General features: G+C 46.6%; 3 protein-coding genes across 10 annotated transcripts; all 3 read left to right on the top strand.

Moving 5' to 3' along the window:
- Positions 1-96: 96 nt before the first annotated feature.
- LOC105416348 (zinc finger protein OZF-like) lies at positions 97-4,315 on the top strand. Of its 2 annotated transcripts, none has more exons than XM_029835561.1 (5): positions 97-372; positions 735-829; positions 919-1,034; positions 1,216-3,135; positions 3,344-4,315. In XM_029835561.1, the coding sequence occupies exons 1-4, from the start codon at positions 325-327 to the stop codon at positions 2,193-2,195; spliced, it is 1,239 nt and encodes a 412-aa protein (XP_029691421.1). In that variant the 5' UTR covers positions 97-324; the 3' UTR covers positions 2,196-3,135; positions 3,344-4,315. The 2 variants fall into 2 exon arrangements, with proteins under 2 accessions (XP_029691421.1, XP_029691420.1); XM_029835560.1 differs by having other exon boundaries at positions 730-829.
- A 376-nt stretch (positions 4,316-4,691) lies between these two features.
- aftphb (aftiphilin b) lies at positions 4,692-8,853 on the top strand. Of its 6 annotated transcripts, XM_029835590.1 has the most exons (9): positions 4,692-4,830; positions 5,262-5,331; positions 5,727-6,511; positions 6,554-6,583; positions 6,644-6,949; positions 7,150-7,310; positions 7,385-7,511; positions 7,729-7,845; positions 7,917-8,853. In XM_029835590.1, exons 3-9 carry the CDS (start codon positions 5,762-5,764, stop codon positions 8,019-8,021), a joined length of 1,596 nt encoding a protein of 531 aa, XP_029691450.1. In that variant the 5' UTR covers positions 4,692-4,830; positions 5,262-5,331; positions 5,727-5,761; the 3' UTR covers positions 8,022-8,853. The 6 variants fall into 6 exon arrangements, 5 of the variants coding, with proteins under 5 accessions (XP_029691450.1, XP_029691448.1, XP_029691449.1 ...); XM_029835588.1 differs by having other exon boundaries at positions 6,554-6,949; XM_029835589.1 differs by having other exon boundaries at positions 5,727-6,583.
- Positions 8,854-9,099: 246 nt separating this feature from the next.
- LOC101062388 (actin related protein 2) lies at positions 9,100-16,198 on the top strand. 2 transcript variants are annotated; one of them, XM_029835083.1, is made up of 10 exons: positions 9,100-9,256; positions 10,551-10,661; positions 11,828-12,043; positions 12,123-12,195; positions 12,388-12,524; positions 12,632-12,781; positions 13,844-13,989; positions 14,145-14,277; positions 14,834-15,008; positions 15,125-16,198. In XM_029835083.1, exons 1-9 carry the CDS (start codon positions 9,209-9,211, stop codon positions 15,002-15,004), a joined length of 1,185 nt encoding a protein of 394 aa, XP_029690943.1. In that variant the 5' UTR covers positions 9,100-9,208; the 3' UTR covers positions 15,005-15,008; positions 15,125-16,198. The 2 variants fall into 2 exon arrangements, with proteins under 2 accessions (XP_029690943.1, XP_003963860.1); XM_003963811.3 differs by having other exon boundaries at positions 14,834-16,198.
- Positions 16,199-17,295: the final 1,097 nt, after the last annotated feature.

The following is a 17,295-nucleotide window of genomic DNA, read 5'->3' as shown; positions in this document are numbered from 1 at the left end:
TATAAATGAAAACATTCAAATTTCCCACTTTTCTAACGGCCTTGAACGCGGAATTTCTTCTTCTTGGATTTCAAGCGCCGTAACTGCGCGCGCATCGGGGTGGCGACAGCGCAGTCGCGGAAATAAGTAGAGGGACATTTGCTGTGATCGGGCGAAACCTGTGAGATATTTTTTTAAAAATGTCTTGCTGTGCCATCGGATGTAAAAATAGACATGGCCAGTCAAAAGAAATTCGTTTTTATAGAATACCTTCGATGTCTACACCTTTTAACGTCGAACGCAGAAGTTTGTGGTTGAAAGCTATTAATCGTACAAACTGGAGCGATGCATCCATCCGGAATGCTCGCATCTGCAGTGTTCATTTTATATCAGGCAAGGATTCTATGTATTATTTTTTCCGGGATATGTCATTTAGGTCGCTTTAAGTACCGTAATAAGAACAGACATAGAGTTATCGTTCTTTGCTGGCTAAAACATAGATCAACACAGGTTAGCAACATTAGCATGCGCACCAACGCAGGGTAGCATGTAAACAACCATTATAAAAGTATAAAAATGTACATTTAGTATCGCTTCGGCCCTGATCAGCTATTGATTAAATGGCCCTATCGTTGATAACTGGTTTAAAATGACTCAGTCTATGGATCCAGCACAATCGTAGCTAGTCTGCGATTTTAAACAACATGACAGTACTGGAGTTATAATGAATTTAGTTATGTTTCTGCACAGGAAAGGTGTCTATGGATCCTACAGATCCGGACTTTGTTCCCTCAGTGTTCCCTCCACCACCCCCAAAACAGTTTTATGAACTCCCAATAACATCAGAGATGTAAGTTATGTTCTCCCGTAGTTTGTCCTATGTTTTTTAACAGATCAGAATATTTCCACATTAAGAGATTGTTTATTGTTTGGCTATAGGTTCTACAAGAACAAGAAAGGAGCTTTAGTTGTCAGAAAGTCTGCGTTGGAAGCCTTGAAAAAATCTATTCATGGAAGCGGAACACCATCCAATATAATAGCTTCCACAACAAAATGTAAGCAACTACATTTTTTTTGTGTGTGTTTGACTGCAGCATTACAGCATTTCCCTAAATAAATGAGTTAGGATAGTTTTAAATTGAGCAGAGTAGTGTCATTTGTCTTATTTTTTGCAAGTCATTCTCCGGCTTAATCTGAGAGATTATAACGGTTTTGATTGTCCTTTCTCTCCTTTAGACACGCAGAGAATCTCTGAGAAGTTCATCCCTTCACTGCAGCAGTGTAACATAAAAGTGGAACAGTTTTCCAGTCTGGAAGGAACACACTTTCAGGAAAATGTCCAAATTAAGGAGGAGCCAGTCCATCAGTATATCAGTCCAGATATGGAGCCTGACACTTGGAACACTGATGACTTCACACTTCCCGCAACGGACGGTTCCTTGTCACCTGATCAGAGCCATAGCATAGAGGTCTATGTAGATTTGGAGCAACCCCCAAGGGAGGAGATATCTTGTAGGTTTTGTGGGAAAGGATTTATGAAGGATTCTTTGCTGAAACAACACGTACATGAGAGTCACAAAGGTCAGAAGGCATTTAAATGCTTGAAGTGCAACAAAGAATTTGAAGATAGGCATCGGCTGATTCTGCATGTAAGAATTCACACAGGTGAAAGGCCCTTCAGCTGTGATTTCTGTGGCAAAACATTCATCCAGAACTCAAGTCGTATTGTTCACATGAGTGTACACACGGGTGAGAAACCCTATTTATGTAAACGTTGTGGCAACAGGTTTGCCACGAGTAGACATTTAAAGTTCTGCAAAGGGAAGAATCCAAATACGCAACTCGCATTAGAAGGAAACGTGGAGGAAGAAACGAAATGCTTTGAATGTGAAAAGGAGTTCAGGAAAAAAGCCGACCTTCGCCTGCATATGAGAGTTCACACGGACAAAAAGCCGTTCCTCTGCAATTTCTGCGGCAAAGCGTTCACTCAGAGCAGCGTTCGAAATATCCACCTGAGAACGCACGCAGGAGGGAAACCATGTTACTGTAAGAAATGTAAACGTCACCACCGCGCTGCACGCTTGACAGAGAGAAGGAAGTGTGCGAAACGGTCATGTCGCTGTGCGAAATGTGACAGAAGCTTTTCCACCAAGATGGACCTGAAGATGCATTTAGAGGTTCACGAGATGTGGCAGCGATACATCCACGCGGCTTAATGAAAACAGGAGGATAAGATGTAAATAGTGTTGAGAATTAACTGAATATCTTAAAAATCGAAGCAAATTACCTCACTGTAGATACAAAAATCAAATCAGGTGTTGGAACTGACATTTTAAGTGCTGGAGTAAATTAAAAAAAACCTTCGCTGGTGTATATGCACAGCTACAAACTAAACCATGTATGTATTTAGCAAACGAAATGCTAAACAATAAGAAGTAATGGAATTTCTCTACAATATTTAGACTTTAGAGCCTTGTTTAATGACAAAAAGTTGTCCTGTTCAATATAACCATTTTATGGTTGACAAGAAATTTACCCCGTTTGGTTTTATTTATACTTTGTTTTCCCAGTTTCGGTCATTAATGCACAGATATCCTGACTGAACAGAATGACACAAGGCTATTTTTATTTATATATTCCCTTGTCATATAGCCACGCATCACGTGATTTACATGTTAAGTGAATATTCCAATAAATAGGTTGGTGTTATTTTGTCTTACTGGGGCTTTTTTTTTTTTAAGTTTTAAAATCTGCCTGTATTATTTAACCTATAGTTCTAATATTGCGTTGGTAGGACCTGAGTGCACCCCGACAGCAGGGGGCGCTGTAGGATGCTGACCTAACGGCATCGCTGCCGTCATCAACGTCATTTACAACACTGAGCCATCGGGTGTGAATAAAGAGCTGAAGAGCAGCGGTTTATTCCTGGTCACATCAGCGGGAGTTGGCGCCCTATCATGGCCGGAGCGCAGCTGCTCAGGGAGCTGGTCAACGAGCGACTGGCGGCGGCCGCCGAGCAAATCTTCCGACTTGTGGAGAAGACCATCGGGGAGTACCAGGAGGAGGTCGTCCGCTCCAAGAAGGAGGTTATCCAGCTGAGGAAGCAGCTGCAACAGCTGTCCGTTTTAAAAGCCGAAGTCATATTAACTAGAAAAGGTGGGTGTCCCAGAAGCTGCCTTTAACTCCGATTCCAACTGCTGTTAGCAACAGCGCTAGTGCTACATTTGAGTCCCCATAACTTAAAAGTGTAAGAAATATGACACCGCACATTGCTTTTCCAATTTTATACCTTTATTTGTGACTGTACAAATGCATTTGTGTCAGATATGAACGCCGATTCCTCTATTTGTACGCACGAATTTAGATACTGAGGATATTTCGCCATCCCAGCTGCCAGATCAGCTCCCCAGCGTGGAGGAGGATGAGGCCCAGGGCTCCCAGGACGTTAAGGATGAGCTGGTGGATGTCTCCATCTCTCCACATCCGACCGATGAGTCTTCTCATGGTGTCAAAGATGGATATGAATCAGAAACGACTCGTCCCACAGACTACCAGCAGTTTCCTGCTTTTAGTGTATCAGTTAACGAGGAATGGAATAGAAGTGGATGGGACTTGTTAGACCGCCGTCAGGGTCGCTTGGAGACAGTTTCTATGGACCACGAACAAACCCTGGTGGAGAAAAGGGTGTGTCGGGTCTGTGGCCGAATGTTTTCCAGGGACTGTGATCTGATCAGACACATGGATGAGGTTCACATGGGAGAGAGGGCGTTCAAATGCTCCAGCTGTGGCAAAGAGTTTGCCCGGAGGAACCATCTGGCTATACATTTGAGAATCCACACCGGTGAAAGGCCCCACACCTGTCCTTTCTGCAAGAAATCGTTTGCACAACGCTCCAATCTCAATGTGCACTTGAGGACTCACACAGGAGAAAAGCCGTACTTTTGCAAAAGCTGTGGGAAAATGGTTGCTCATAGCTATCATCTTAAAACTTGTAGCTTGAGGGAGGCCAGAGGGAAAAAGCTATTATGATGTGTTTTTTGTGTTAAACCATTTAAAACCGTCTATAAAAAAAACAGATAGTTTGTATTGCCTGTCGATTTGTAGAAGCTTGTGCCTAATCTGACTGAATTCAAGGGTTCAAGAAGTGAACTGACACATTTCACGCGTTACTTTTTAAAAACAAAGTCTTTACAATAAAATAATGTAGGGCATGTGCTAGGCTGACCTGTAAACCAAATACCAAGTAAACTGAACTTTTTAAAAATGATTTTGAATTGTTTTATGCGTTCAGCTTTACAACGATGTAATGCTGTTGTAATAAAAAAATGAATTACAGCAACATTTCTTTATTTCTTTCAATATTTTGTAAACTACATATTAGATGGAACTCATTGAATTACATTTCCACACCTGATTAGTTAGCATTCATTATGGTTATTTAGCTACTCTAAACCTAAATTAAGTTGATGTTTTTAGGATAGAGTGTAACACAGAGATTAAATCACATTTGACACTTCTCATATTAAATATTACCATTTGCTAAAATGGAATATAGCGTTAATACAAATGCTGTTAGAACTGGAAAATTCCCTGATCCTTGAAACTCCACAATAAACCAGAGTGGTGTATGTCCAATTACTGCCGGTAGATGGCGATGTTGCCACAGGAGCGCAAAGATCGTCTATGTTAGAGAAGAGTTATTTCCTGTTTGCTAAGTACACGAAAGGGATCCCATCGGTGGTGTCAAGTGGGAGCTCCTAACCTAAAGCGTCCATTTGGAGGCTGATAATGGAGGATAGACAGAAAGAGTCAAATACAGAACTCACCAGGAGGCAAAGTGAATAAACGCAGGTAAAGACACAGCAAGTTTGTGTTCTTAAATGTCTGTCCGAAGCAATTAGGTAGCGTGACAGCGTTAGCGTTTTTTTCTAAAGGGAGCTGTCGGTAGGCTAATTGCTGGCTGTGCTAGCTAGCTGGTGTTGCTATAAGCCAATTAAGTGCTGTGGTGTAACAAGATAATGGGTCGTCATTTAAAATGTTTTTTTTTTTTTTAAATACTAGACTGCATAAATGCCTACTTGTTTTGTAAGTAGAAAGTGTTTTAATCGCAAAGTTGGTGTTTACATATCAACAGATATTTGCTCGTATCGCACGATACTTTCCTGGATAAAGAGGATAGAAAATAGAAGGGTATTAAAATGGAAGATTTATTTATTCTTTTGTATTTCCAGGGAGCCAAAGTTATCCCAGACGCTGATCTTGACTCTCTCTTGTCCTCACAGGGCAACACCAGCACCATAATTGTGTGGTTGTGGCTGAATAAGCTGGTCCTCCTGCAGGACAGGACAGCAGGTAAGGTCTCCTGTATGCAACAAAAAGATCAGATTTTATTCTGTTTTTAAAAACATTGATAGTTAAAAATGGATGTTTGCACTTAAGACTGTTATCGGTGCAGTTTTCTCTCGTCTGTTTTTCACCCTAAGCTAACTATCTTGACCAAAATCGTAGCTCCTCACATGCAGGAAGGAATCATTTGATTGCAGCAACAGTTTGTAAAGTTCGGTGACTTTTGTAACTGTTTATTTGTCTTTAACAGACCAACTGGTGCCAATTCTTTATTTCCCCCACCAGTTGCCTTCAAACTATAATGTGTTCCCACAAAACGACTTTTTTGTGGCTGTTATCAACAAATGATTGTTGCATTTCTGTCATCCAGAGACGCTCACGGTCTTGTGCTTCTCTCTTAGGCACATGAGGCTTTGGGGGCCTGCGTCAACAATATATGGAGCCAGCAGACATCAGTCCGTTGAGGTGTCCCTCTCCAGCGCCACTGGATGGTGTCGGTCATCCTGAGGTGGAATCCAAGGAGGAGGAGCTGAGGGGTTTTGTGCAGCTCTCAGTCGGGGTGTCTTGCAGGCCCCCGGGCTCGGCTGACTCCCCCGAATCAACAACTTGCCTCAGACAACCTCTCCCCATAAAGCCAGCCACTCATCAATCTGGCTGTGGCCTTAATCTCCCAGTGAAGAAATCCCAACCCACATTCTCCATGAACTTGGCTTCAGGATGGAATGAGACGGACATGGAGCATCGGGCTCTTAAAGCTGAATCGGCTGTGCGCCTCATAGATGACTACCGCAGTGCTGATACCTGCGTAGCCTCTGCAGCTAACGCGCGTCTTCAGAGGGAAGAGATGGGCTTTGCTGACTTCACTGTGTTTACAGAGCAGACGGTGCATCACTGGTGCTGTGGTTTCACACCTTCAGGGAATCCAGAGACGTCTAACAGCAGACTTGGGCAGAGGAACCCTTCAAACAGCCCATTAGAACGCCCCCGTAGTCCCGGGCAGGTGGCTTTAGGGGACTCTGACCCTCATTGTTCATCTAAAGCAAAAGATTGCACCATGATCGGACACTGGCAGGAAGGAGACGCTGCAGTTGCGCAACCCCACCAGGACCAGCAACAGCCTCAGGAAACTGCAGCAACTTTGGTTTTTCCTCCTGCGAAGGTTTACGCCGAGAAAGGAGCGTCGGAGGAGAGCGATCCGACCCCAGAGGTTCGAGAAGAGGGAGGCGAGGAGAGCGACGAACAAGACGAGCCAGGACGCCGCCGCTCCGGCAACATCGGCGCGGCGACGTGGCCGCAGGCGAAGGCCGAGGAGGATCCTCGCCGCTCCGACTCATCCGCAACTCAGGAAAACTCTGCTACCTCCGGTCCGCTGCGGTCAGGAGCGCGCCACGATATCTCGGACCCGGTGCACGCCCAACGAGCCGACGCTGCCGTGCTGATTCTGGGAACGCTCCCACCGAGCGACAGCTTCGCCGACTTCTGCGCAGCGCCCGCGCAGGACGACGGAGAGGATTTATGGGCGGAGTTCACGGACAGGAAGGAAGAGGAAGGCGAGCCGGCTTGGACCAGAGAGCGAGCCGGCTCCGTCCCCACTGAAGACGAGGACGAGGCTCCCGGCTGTAAGGTCAGACGGGCTTCTACGTCTAGACAAACATGTTTGTGATGATTTTAACTGGCCACGGAGAGGAATCATGAACTAGAAGTAACTAAATCTCATACTATAAATAGAATAAATGCATATATTTGCAACGTAATCATCCCTTGTCATTATCTTTCGATCAGGAAGCGATCTGATATTTTTCCACCTTCTTGTTGCACAACTAGGCGTCACTTTCCGGCCGTGTGCACCAGCTTTTCCTGGCTAATTTCCTGGAGGCAGGGGGCCCGTGTGCTGCCCCAGAGCTGGAGGTGCTCAGCCTCGCCGCTCTGCTTGATGTCCAACAGCCCCCTCAGCGTGAGGACGGCGAGGAGCAACAGGGCCAGGGGTGAGGACAGACGACGGGGTTGACGGGAATCTTTATTTGGATTGAGTTCTGTGGGCACGTCGCTGTGCTTGCAGGATCCAGAAGGGGCTGCGGTGGCTGCGCGCGGACCTTCACAGTGCAGTCGGCCTCCGGTTCCAGTGGAGAGGCTCCCACTCCAGCAGGACTCTGCTCAGGTGCCTCGGCGTGGACGCAGAGAACGTCGTGAGTTGGACCAATTAAAGCTGCTCTTTGTCGGCAATAAAATGAAAAGGCCTCTCCACCCTGCTTTAGAAGAGCTCTCCCTCCACACTTACGATCCTAAAACAGGGCGAGAAGGAAATTCTAAAACGAACCCGGGACTCGCGAGGTGGACGCAGCCTAAGATGAGCAGCGTCCTGTTGCTCCTGTTGGCGCTGACGGTTTCTTTCCCACCCATCAGCGTTCGCTAGAGACCACCAAAGACTCCGAGTCAGCCGCCCGTTCTCCGAGACACACGGCGGCACCGGCACCTCCGACCCCCCAGGACGCACCAGCACCTTCCACCGCTCCAGTACAGGTCAGTTTTAGTCTTCTGTTCTAATTTCATGATTGCTGGTGAGGAGATTTGATGGTTTGTTGTCCGTGTAGGGTACGATTCCCTCCAGCCAGACGGACTGGAACAACCGCGGCCTTAGAAGCTCTCAGGACGGCACCTGCCTTCGCAGAGCCCCTCACTTCTGGGGTCGTAAATAGACCACGTTACGGGTCCTCTGCCTGCTTTCTTCCAGTGAACCACTCTACTTCTGGTCTGCACCACTGAGTCCCCCTCAGGCGTTGTCCCTCCTCATCGTGTCGTCACCTGTTCTCCATACCGAAGGACCCCGCAGTCGTGTTGGAGGATGCATCCTCATCGTGAGCTGATGTTGGAAAGGCTGAAACAGCTGAGGGAGCGCTAAGATGAGCAGATCCAATGTGTTTAATGCTATTTTGATTCACTCCATTAGCGACCAGCTAACTCTTCCAGTGTTGAATAGATCAGTGTTGGTGTCTTTGTCCTGTGCATGTGACTAAATCCGTCTTCCTGTGTTTTCGGTATCAAACATTGTGCATTAATAATGTAAGAATGTTACAGTGCACTAACACTACTAATATGCACTTTATGTAAAAAAACAAACAAAACCCAACTTTCTCCTGTGAAGTTTGTTTTAAAAATGTCAAAACTTCAGCTAAATATGCTGTAACTGGTTCACAATTCTATTTGAGATTGAGTGCCAGTAGCACTGAGTTCTTTAGGGTTAACGCTTCCATTTTTTCTTACTTACTGAGTCCTGACACATGCAGTACTGTGTGCTCGTGCTGAGCAGGATAGATGACTTTATTTTTGAAGCGCTTCATTTATTATCTACCTGAAATCTATTTAAATACCAAGTTTTTACAGTCATTTTCTGAAACCGCAGTTGTATTTTTATGAGTTGTGCCTTTATACTCATAAAATCAGAGGTTGTCTCTCAATGTTTTGAGGGTATAAATCACATTTCCCTTGATTTGCTGCACTCCAGATCCTGAAATAAATCAATCGATCCTCTATTTGGCTGTTAGTTGTCCTGTTGGTTGTTGGATCCGAATCCTGAAGACTGGCAGGTTTTGATTGCCAAACCTGTTGATTTATTTGGGGTTTTTTCTCGGTCTGGGTCTATGTGACTGCATTTATATTCAAAACGATATGAAACCCTTTTGTTTAAAACGAACTATTTGAATTTTTACTGGGAGTTATTGCGGAACGCGTCGGATTTGGCCATAATTGGCCAAATGAGCGGCTCCGGCCTCGCTCCGGATGAGCACCCTTCCCTTCCGCCTCCTCGCCCCGTCGCTGTGCGTCTTCCTTCCGGCTTCCTGAAAGAAAGTTGAGGGTGGTTCAGCGGCAACTGGGCTTTTACACAATGGACAGCCAAGGAAGGAAAGTAGTCGTCTGTGACAACGGGACCGGGGTAAGCTCTCCGCGTCGGTTTGACACTCTATTAATCCTCGGCTCGCTGTTAATGGCGCCGTTTTATAGAACGATCGGCTGAAACAGGAAGTGGAGCTGTCATCGTCTGAGCTAGCTAGCGTTAACTGGGTGGGTGTCTGGTTAGCTTTTTAGCTAGCAAATTTTCATTCATCCAGGCGCGACACGGAAAAGACATTTATCCCTAAACAGAGCACAAAGTTCCGACTCCAACTCACAAACCAATATGCACAGATCATTTAAGACAAGCAAGCAAAGGCCCATTTCCTGGTAGTGGTTCCTACAGCTAAGCAGCGAGCTAAGTTGCTAGGTTAATTCTAGCTCTAACAGCTGTCTGGTTTATTCTGTTTAATCTGTCGATTAAATATCCGATTGATTTTGCGCTATTTGCTTCGTGCAGAGTGTTTAAGGCTGTAAGTCTTATCAGCCAGTCTAAATTATTAGCTTTAATTTTCGTCGATTAGACTAGCTATGCTAGCTGGGCCGTGTCAGATTTATTGGAGAGCAACTTCTGCCCCAACTTCCCAGATCGAAATGTCCCTCAGACCTACAAATCTGCGTAGACAAAATATTAACCTAAGTATTTATTCCTACCAGACTGGCATTAAATAGATCCCTGGGCTGTTTAGGCCATATCCGTTTTGAAACATTGAAAGTTATTGTGTCTGTAGTCAGTCTTTTTTGTCGGCATAATTGCAAACAAGCTTACATAATCAAATATTCTGTTATTTTACAGTGAACATTTAAAACGGAATAAGCAGATTTTCTTCTATCATCAGTTGGTTTTGGACACGGGTGTCTTTTTTTTTTAAATGGATGGGGCATTCCCTTTCCTAAATGTTGTCAGCAGGCAGGATGTTGGCTCAGCACATTTTGCATTTTATGTCTTTTTTGGATCATTCTTTTTGTCCCCAACCAGCTTTTGCTTGAAGAAGCCTGCAGGGTTTAATCATTGCATCAGGGCTGAGATGTGAAGTCACGAGGAAGTGAAAGAGTGTGTCACAACCGCAAACAGCAGATGCACCTTTGTGAAACTGGCTTTATTGGTATTTATGTCGGTGTTGGTTGTCCAATCAACCAGTCAGCTTTTAAACTCTGCACTGGTGCATCGTGTCGTCTGTCCAGTCTTCTTCTGTTAGTCACACTCATTAAACTATTAAACTCCATATGGAGGTTTTGCTATTGCGAAAGATCAGGCTAACTATGTCTCATTGTACTAAAGCACTTCACTCCTTTTTTTTAACCAATTCCTCTGGTTTCCTTATTTCTCTTTTCAGTTTGTCAAGTGCGGCTATGCAGGCTCAAATTTCCCCGAGCACATCTTCCCTGCTCTGGTTGGGCGGCCCATCATCCGCTCAACAGCAAAAGTGGGAAACATTGAGATTAAGGTAAGGATTTGTAAATATTTTTTTAAAAAAGATAACTGTGTTTTCATAGTAGCCAAGGTTTTATTTTCCATTTTATTGTCTTTCTTTTGCTCTGTAGCCCTTTTTCCCCCTCTTCCTTTGCGTTCTTTCTTTTAATGTTCACTTTCCTCTTCCATGTGTTGTTCTCCCATGATGAAGTAGAATGCTAAGAAGATGGTAAGTTGGTGTGTGGCTCCTGTTCCTGCCTGGTCCTGAGAGTTGTCGTGCGCTACCTTACAAGTCTGAAAAATTATAACATCTTCCTGCTTCTTATTGATTTTCTGTCTCTTTTGCTTTGCTTTCCCCATCAATTGGTCATTAATTCATCTCCATTTTGCCTATTCTGGTCTGAAATTCAGTTTGGTTCCTGTTATTGACCAACAATTTGCATTCAGGCGTGCTTTTGAGAGCTTTATTAGCTGCTTTGGTTCATAGCCCGGCAGAATCGTTGGACAGATGTAATACACAGTTTTAAAAAAGACCCTCCTGCGGTTTAAAGACATGAAAATGAAAAACAGTTTGCAGTTGTAGAGAATGTAAGATCTCCACTCTGCTCGAATGGTTCTGGCCAACCGGTATTTTTTCCTCGCTAGCGTGCTAACCTGAGCTCAATGCTAACGCCCCAGGTGATCGTGCTGAAAATCCTGGGTGATGTTTGAGGGTTTATTCTTTAAACTGAAAGACGTATGGCGAGCAGCTGATGGCTGAGACGGCGGCGCATCTGGTTTCCTGCTCCCGTGACGACCACATGGAGGGGTTCTGTCTGCGACAGGTCCTGCGTCGATGCCAAAACACACAGGAACGAGCCCATAAAGTGGCGGCCTCCTGTGAGCTTCCGCAGCGTCTCTGAACGGAGCGTGAGGTGCTCCACGGTGGCTAAGATGCGACCCTAACCCCAAGGTTGTTTGCGTTGCCAGGGTGCTCGGCATGCAGACTGCTGACTTGTGCTGGAACAGGTGTGGATGCATGAGAATATTTTATCGTGCATGCGGCGTGATTTTGAAACCAACACCAGCGGGGCGATCTGAACGCGCGATGCTCTTTCCTCCTCTCGTCGCCTTCCGAGCATTTCCAGACTCGGACCACCACACGGCAGAAGCAGAGCGAATGCACCGTGGTGACCTCTGACCTTTGACCTCTGCCCGCAGGACCTGATGGTGGGGGACGAGGCCAGCGAGCTGCGCTCCATGCTGGAGGTGAACTACCCCATGGAAAACGGCATCGTGAGGAACTGGGACGACATGAAGCACCTGTGGGACTACACCTTCGGCCCGGAGAAGCTCAACATCGACTCGCGCAACTGCAAGATCCTGCTGACGGAGCCGCCCATGAACCCCACCAAGAACCGGGAAAAGATCATCGAAGTAGGCTTGCTCCCGAACGCCGTCGGGTCGCCGTTTTTGTCAGATCCGCTCACGTGTGCCTCTGCTCCGCCCTCCTCAGGTGATGTTTGAGACCTACCAGTTTGCCGGCGTCTACATCGCCATCCAGGCCGTGCTGACCCTCTACGCTCAGGGTAAGATGACACACGAGCTTGAGTCACTTCCTAAAGAACCCGCACGAGGACGCGAGTAAGCCCGACAAGCCTTATATTTAGCGAGCGTGTCTGGTTTCTGCAGTTTACCAAGCAAATATTGGAGCTGTGGCAGCCTGTGGGGCTACAGAGACGTTGCATCAGTGCAGTGGGGATCTTCATTTTGTGTTTTAGGCCTTCTGACCGGCGTCGTGGTGGACTCGGGCGACGGCGTGACGCACATCTGTCCGGTGTACGAGGGTTTCAGCCTCCCGCACCTGACGAGACGCCTGGACATCGCAGGCAGGGACATCACCCGCTACCTTATCAAGGTACCCCGCGGAGCCCCACAGCGGGGGCGTCGCCGAGCATTGGGGGAAAAACGTCTGCAAAAATCCTGAAAGGACCTTTCTTCTTCTTCTTCTCTCCCCGGGTGCAGCTGTTGTTGCTGAGGGGCTACGCCTTCAACCACTCGGCAGACTTTGAAACGGTGCGGATGATGAAGGAGAAGCTGTGCTACGTGGGCTACAACATCGAACAGGAGCAGAAACTGGCCCTGGAGACCACCGTGCTGGTGGAATCGTACACGGTGAATGTCGATAAACGCACACTCGGGTCGCCGCAGCGTGGAGACGTTGTTAATCTCAACAGCTGCTGCTCCTCAGCTACTCTGGGTGACCTGCATTTTGTGGTTAACTACGAACAAGTGTGAAGAGCGACCTGAACAACAGGTTGTTGCTCTTCCGGGGACACTGTGAGCTGTTAACCATAGTTGACTGTAAATAAGCTAAGCTGTGGTTTGAATCAGACTTTCCCTTAAGAAAATGGCGGTGGCAAAGCGGCTAATCCCACCAACTCTTTTTGGCTGTTGAATATTTTGTGTCAGGCTGTCTGAGTATTGTTATTTTTTGACCACATTGAAGGTTTAGCTTTTTAAGTCGCTGAGATGTCTCCTAATTGAGCAGTTCTTCAGGGGGCTCTGAACTGAGTGGCCTAGCATATGGCTGCTGTTAGCTGGGTTGGCAGCTCCGGGCCAGGGCAGCGCTGCTGACTAACTGTTTTGTCTGGGACTCAAACCCATGGAGGTGCCGCCTCCCTCCATCTGCCCTGCTTTTCTTTCCAAGGCTCTTTTCCTTGCAGAGGGAACCGCAGAGTCTAAACGCAGGTTCAGAAGTCCGCCTCGCTACACGCCTTAGCGAGCCCGTGTTGTGTCTCCGAACTCACTGGCCGTGAGTGTTTGGGCTGGTGGAGCCGCGTGCGTGCGTGCGTGCGAACACGTATGTGTAATTACCGCTGGTGTGCATTAGTGTGCTTAAACAAGGAGGGCAATGTCACCGTGGTCGAAGGGCCCTGAACTGCGAGTTACATCATTTCCTGTGAAGCCACTCTGCGGCGGTGGCTGGGCTCCACTTCCTCCCACCAGCCTTGGCTGAATGCAGCCTTTTTATAGTCCGACACGCGTTCTCGCTGCCTCTGACACACCAAACACAACATTAGCGCTCAGCATTTTCATTCTTAGAAGCGCCATCAACACAGAGAGGGGCGCCAGCGACCACGTCACAGTTGTCGAGCTTCGTTTCTGCGTCCTAAGCCCTTCACTGGTGTCATTTTCCTCTTTTCTCTTCTTCTCAACCCTCCCACACGTCCCCAGCTGCCAGATGGCCGTGTGATCAAGGTGGGAGGGGAGCGGTTTGAGGCCCCGGAGGCTCTGTTCCAGCCCCACCTAATTAACGTGGAGGGTGTCGGGGTGGCTGAGCTTCTCTTCAACACCATCCAGGCGGCTGATATCGACACCAGGTGAGCCAAACGGAGGCGTGGCCAGTCTCCTTTGTCAGTTATACCTTTGGCCACCTATTATAGAATCCAGCTTTATTGCAATTTTCGTGTAATCTGTTACTTTCCAACAGATTTAAACTCCTTTAACTCTCTTTCTACTCTGTTGCCATCATCAGGGCTGAGTTCTACAAACACATCGTGCTATCAGGGGGGTCCACCATGTACCCCGGCCTGCCTTCTCGGCTGGAGCGGGAACTCAAGCAGCTGTACCTGGAGCGCGTGCTCAAAGGAGACGTGGACAAGCTTTCGGTTAGATTTTAAACCTGCTCTTTTCTTTGATCGGAAGGTCAAGGCTGTATTGCTTCAGTCCAGTCAGTCAGAAACGCAGTAAATCGTGCACAATCCTGCCGTTGCTGACGGACGTGCAGTACATGCTTCCAACGGCAGGTGGCGCCAGATGTCAATAGACGTTGACTTAATAGTCGAATATCATTTAAGTCACATGCTGCTCGATCCACTTCTCAGAGATATTTTAGACTAAATTATACTAGAACATAATTAACTTTTGCCGCTTGCAGCCACATCAACTCCCTGAACCTACTGATGTCATTATAAATATCTTTGTAAAGTTCTGGTTAGGTGTTTTTCCACTGTCCATCAGTAATTCCAAATATCTGTTCCGGTTTTCCCAAACATTTGCTCCCCCTCGGTGTTACGGCTCATATTTAGCTGTTTTTGGTAAACCTCGGTAGCAGAGTTTGGATTTTAGGCTGAATTGTGTGAATTCTGACCCCGGCCCACCTAGCGAAGCATTTACACCGTAGGACAGAACTGGTCTCATAGACTCTGTTACTTTGACTGATAGAAATTCAAGATCAGGATCGAGGATCCTCCCAGGCGGAAGCACATGGTGTTCCTGGGCGGAGCCGTGCTGGCCGACATCATGAAGGACAAGGACAACTTCTGGCTGACCCGGGAGGAGTACCAGGAGAAAGGAGTGCGCGTGTTGGAAAAACTTGGAGTCACCGTCAGATAAAGCTGTACGGACAGAACACACACATGCACACACACACATGCACATGCACATACACACAACGCAGTCACACATTTCCTCCTCACATACATGGCAACACATCTATTTATCCCTCTTCTTTAGGCTCTTCAGACTCCTCACACATCAGGAGCGAATTGAGCTGTCACCTCTCCTCTCTCTCTCTCTCTCTCTCTCTTTCTATCTCTCTCTCTCTGCCTCCTTTTTCCCAGTTTGGAATCAACTCACACACTTCTCACTTTGCAACGCCATCCTTTCAGCTCCAAGCCCGTCTTTCTCTCTAAACTTGAACGGACGGATCGATTTCTGCCCTGCTGCTGTCCCGTTCAGCCCAATTTACAGAGAATGGTTTAAAAAAAACAACAGAAAAACATGGCGGCGACTGATTATTCTGCGTGTTTACCTGCGAGGTTCATAAATAAAACCGGGCGGGTAAACACGACAGTGAAAGTTGGATCGGGTTAATTCTAATGCTCGGCTTAATCAGCCACCGGCCGCTCTCACACGTTGGCGTCAGTGTTTGATTGGAGATTTTTCCTTACCTGGGAGTGGGTTTACTTTATTTTGCTTTTTTTTTGTTGGATGTTTGACTTTATTTGAAGCTTTTCTTTTTAATTATCTCGTTTCATTGACTTTTGCCCCCGTCGCGGCGGCAGAAGTTGCTCCTCTCTAACTTTTTTTTTGATGATGGTTGGTTTATAAAAGGGATAAATGCACAAAGATCGCCCTGAGCGCCACACGGGGCACCTGGTGGCACGCTGGGGGTTTGAGGGCGATGCTGTTTGTTCGTGCGACCTCGCCACCGCGCGCCAATCTAAAGGTGAAGGAATGGACGCGGCGGCGTTGCAGACGGCAGCGAAGCCGTCGCGTCCTGGACACGGCGGAAAAGAGCGGAACAACACAAAAAGAAGTAAATTCCTGGCTGTTGAGAGCGCCATTAACCTCTCCGGTCTTTCACTCCCAACGGCTGACTTAATAATCACTGGAGGCAAATTTCAGGCGTAATAAACGTGTATATTTCCTTCCCCATTTCCATGAACGTCTCCAGTGCCAAGTGCAGTTAATATTAACTGGATCTCATGTTTTTGTCTTTCTCTTTGTCACTTTTTTACTTTCCTGTATTGTTCATAGCATAACTGCCTCACGCTGATTTAAATAAAGAAAATGATTTATAAGGTGGATGTGTGGGGGGAATCTTTTTCTTTTTTACAGGACCCTTTAAAGGAAACGACCATGAGTAGACGTTGAGTTTCTAGTGTTCTCTTCTAAATATGTGATGAACTAGGATGAATTCACCTCAGATTACAGCTGTATAGTTCCTCCGGTTGAGACTTGAACATCTTTGACAGAAATGAAAGTATTGTCTGGTAATTTAATGGGAACTCAGTGAGGCAGCTGGTCAGATGTGCTTTTTTTTTTTTTTGTCTTGGAGAGATAAAGTATTGAAAATGAAATAAATAATCTTTGTTCAACCTGTTTTTGGGTCGACGCTCTTCCACCAGTTTGTTCTGATAATTCTTTAAATCAGTTTTGTATTTTGGAAATGTCTGATCAATAAAAGCCGGTTTCCCGTGTCGCATGTTTAACGACTCTAGTCGTAAAATGAGGCGGATGCAGTAACCGTGGCGATGCCCGACGGGTGATCCGGGAGGTAAACGAAGGTGACTGAGCTCGTCAACACAGTCCAGGAGGAGGAAGAGGAAATGGAACAGTGGCAGAGGACTGGCGCCACCAGAGGAAGAGGCTCTCTTTCCGTACCTTCCAGGCTATTCCGGCATTGTTCCATTTTAATCCTGAGACTTTGGACACTTCCCTCTCTTAACCCTGAGCTGAAGCCTCAAGACAAAGACCTCCCCCCCTGCTATTAAGTAGGTCCAGTTAGGACTGAAAAATCTGAAGGTATAAGGGTTTTGCTGCCCGACTGCCCAGAAACAGTCCCGGGGGTGATCATCTGGTTCCTATCACATGATTTCCTCAATTACTTCAAGAGCCTTAGAAAGCTAAAGCATCTTCCAAGTAGTGGGTCAATGCAGGTGAGGGTAGTTTCAGAAGATTAAAGAGGCGCCACCATCTCTTAATTTGATCATTTCAATACACCCATACGGGGACATTTTGCCACGATTATTCCCCCCCCCCCCCCCCCCCCCCAGTCTTTATCTCAGGTGTTGAAATGGCAGAAAAACATTCAAATAAAACCAAACTGGGCCGTTGATTCTGCAGATGGACAGAAGGACGCGGGACAAACGGTCCGTTCCTCTAAAAACTTTACTGGGAAA

This window comes from Takifugu rubripes, chromosome 4 (genome assembly GCF_901000725.2).
Source record: "Takifugu rubripes chromosome 4, fTakRub1.2, whole genome shotgun sequence".
NCBI lineage: Eukaryota > Metazoa > Chordata > Actinopteri > Tetraodontiformes > Tetraodontidae > Takifugu > Takifugu rubripes.
Note: the sequence above shows the minus strand (reverse complement) of the source record. Positions and strands in the feature narration are given on the sequence as shown.

Coding starts and splice junctions, on each gene's coding strand:
- LOC105416348 (XM_029835560.1), top strand. CDS start 180: ATGTCTTGCTGTGCCATCGGATGTAAAAATAGACATGGCCAGTCAAAA. Junction 373..729: donor CAGTGTTCATTTTATATCAG/GCAAGGATTCTA, acceptor GTTTCTGCACAG/GAAAGGTGTCTATGGATCCT. Junction 830..918: donor CTCCCAATAACATCAGAGAT/GTAAGTTATGTT, acceptor GTTTGGCTATAG/GTTCTACAAGAACAAGAAAG.
- LOC101062388 (XM_029835083.1), top strand. CDS start 9,209: ATGGACAGCCAAGGAAGGAAAGTAGTCGTCTGTGACAACGGGACCGGG. Junction 9,257..10,550: donor TCTGTGACAACGGGACCGGG/GTAAGCTCTCCG, acceptor TTCTCTTTTCAG/TTTGTCAAGTGCGGCTATGC. Junction 12,782..13,843: donor TGCTGGTGGAATCGTACACG/GTGAATGTCGAT, acceptor ACACGTCCCCAG/CTGCCAGATGGCCGTGTGAT.
- aftphb (XM_011603087.2), top strand. CDS start 5,762: ATGGAGCCAGCAGACATCAGTCCGTTGAGGTGTCCCTCTCCAGCGCCA. Junction 6,950..7,149: donor ACGAGGCTCCCGGCTGTAAG/GTCAGACGGGCT, acceptor TTGCACAACTAG/GCGTCACTTTCCGGCCGTGT. Junction 7,846..7,916: donor CTTCCACCGCTCCAGTACAG/GTCAGTTTTAGT, acceptor TTGTCCGTGTAG/GGTACGATTCCCTCCAGCCA.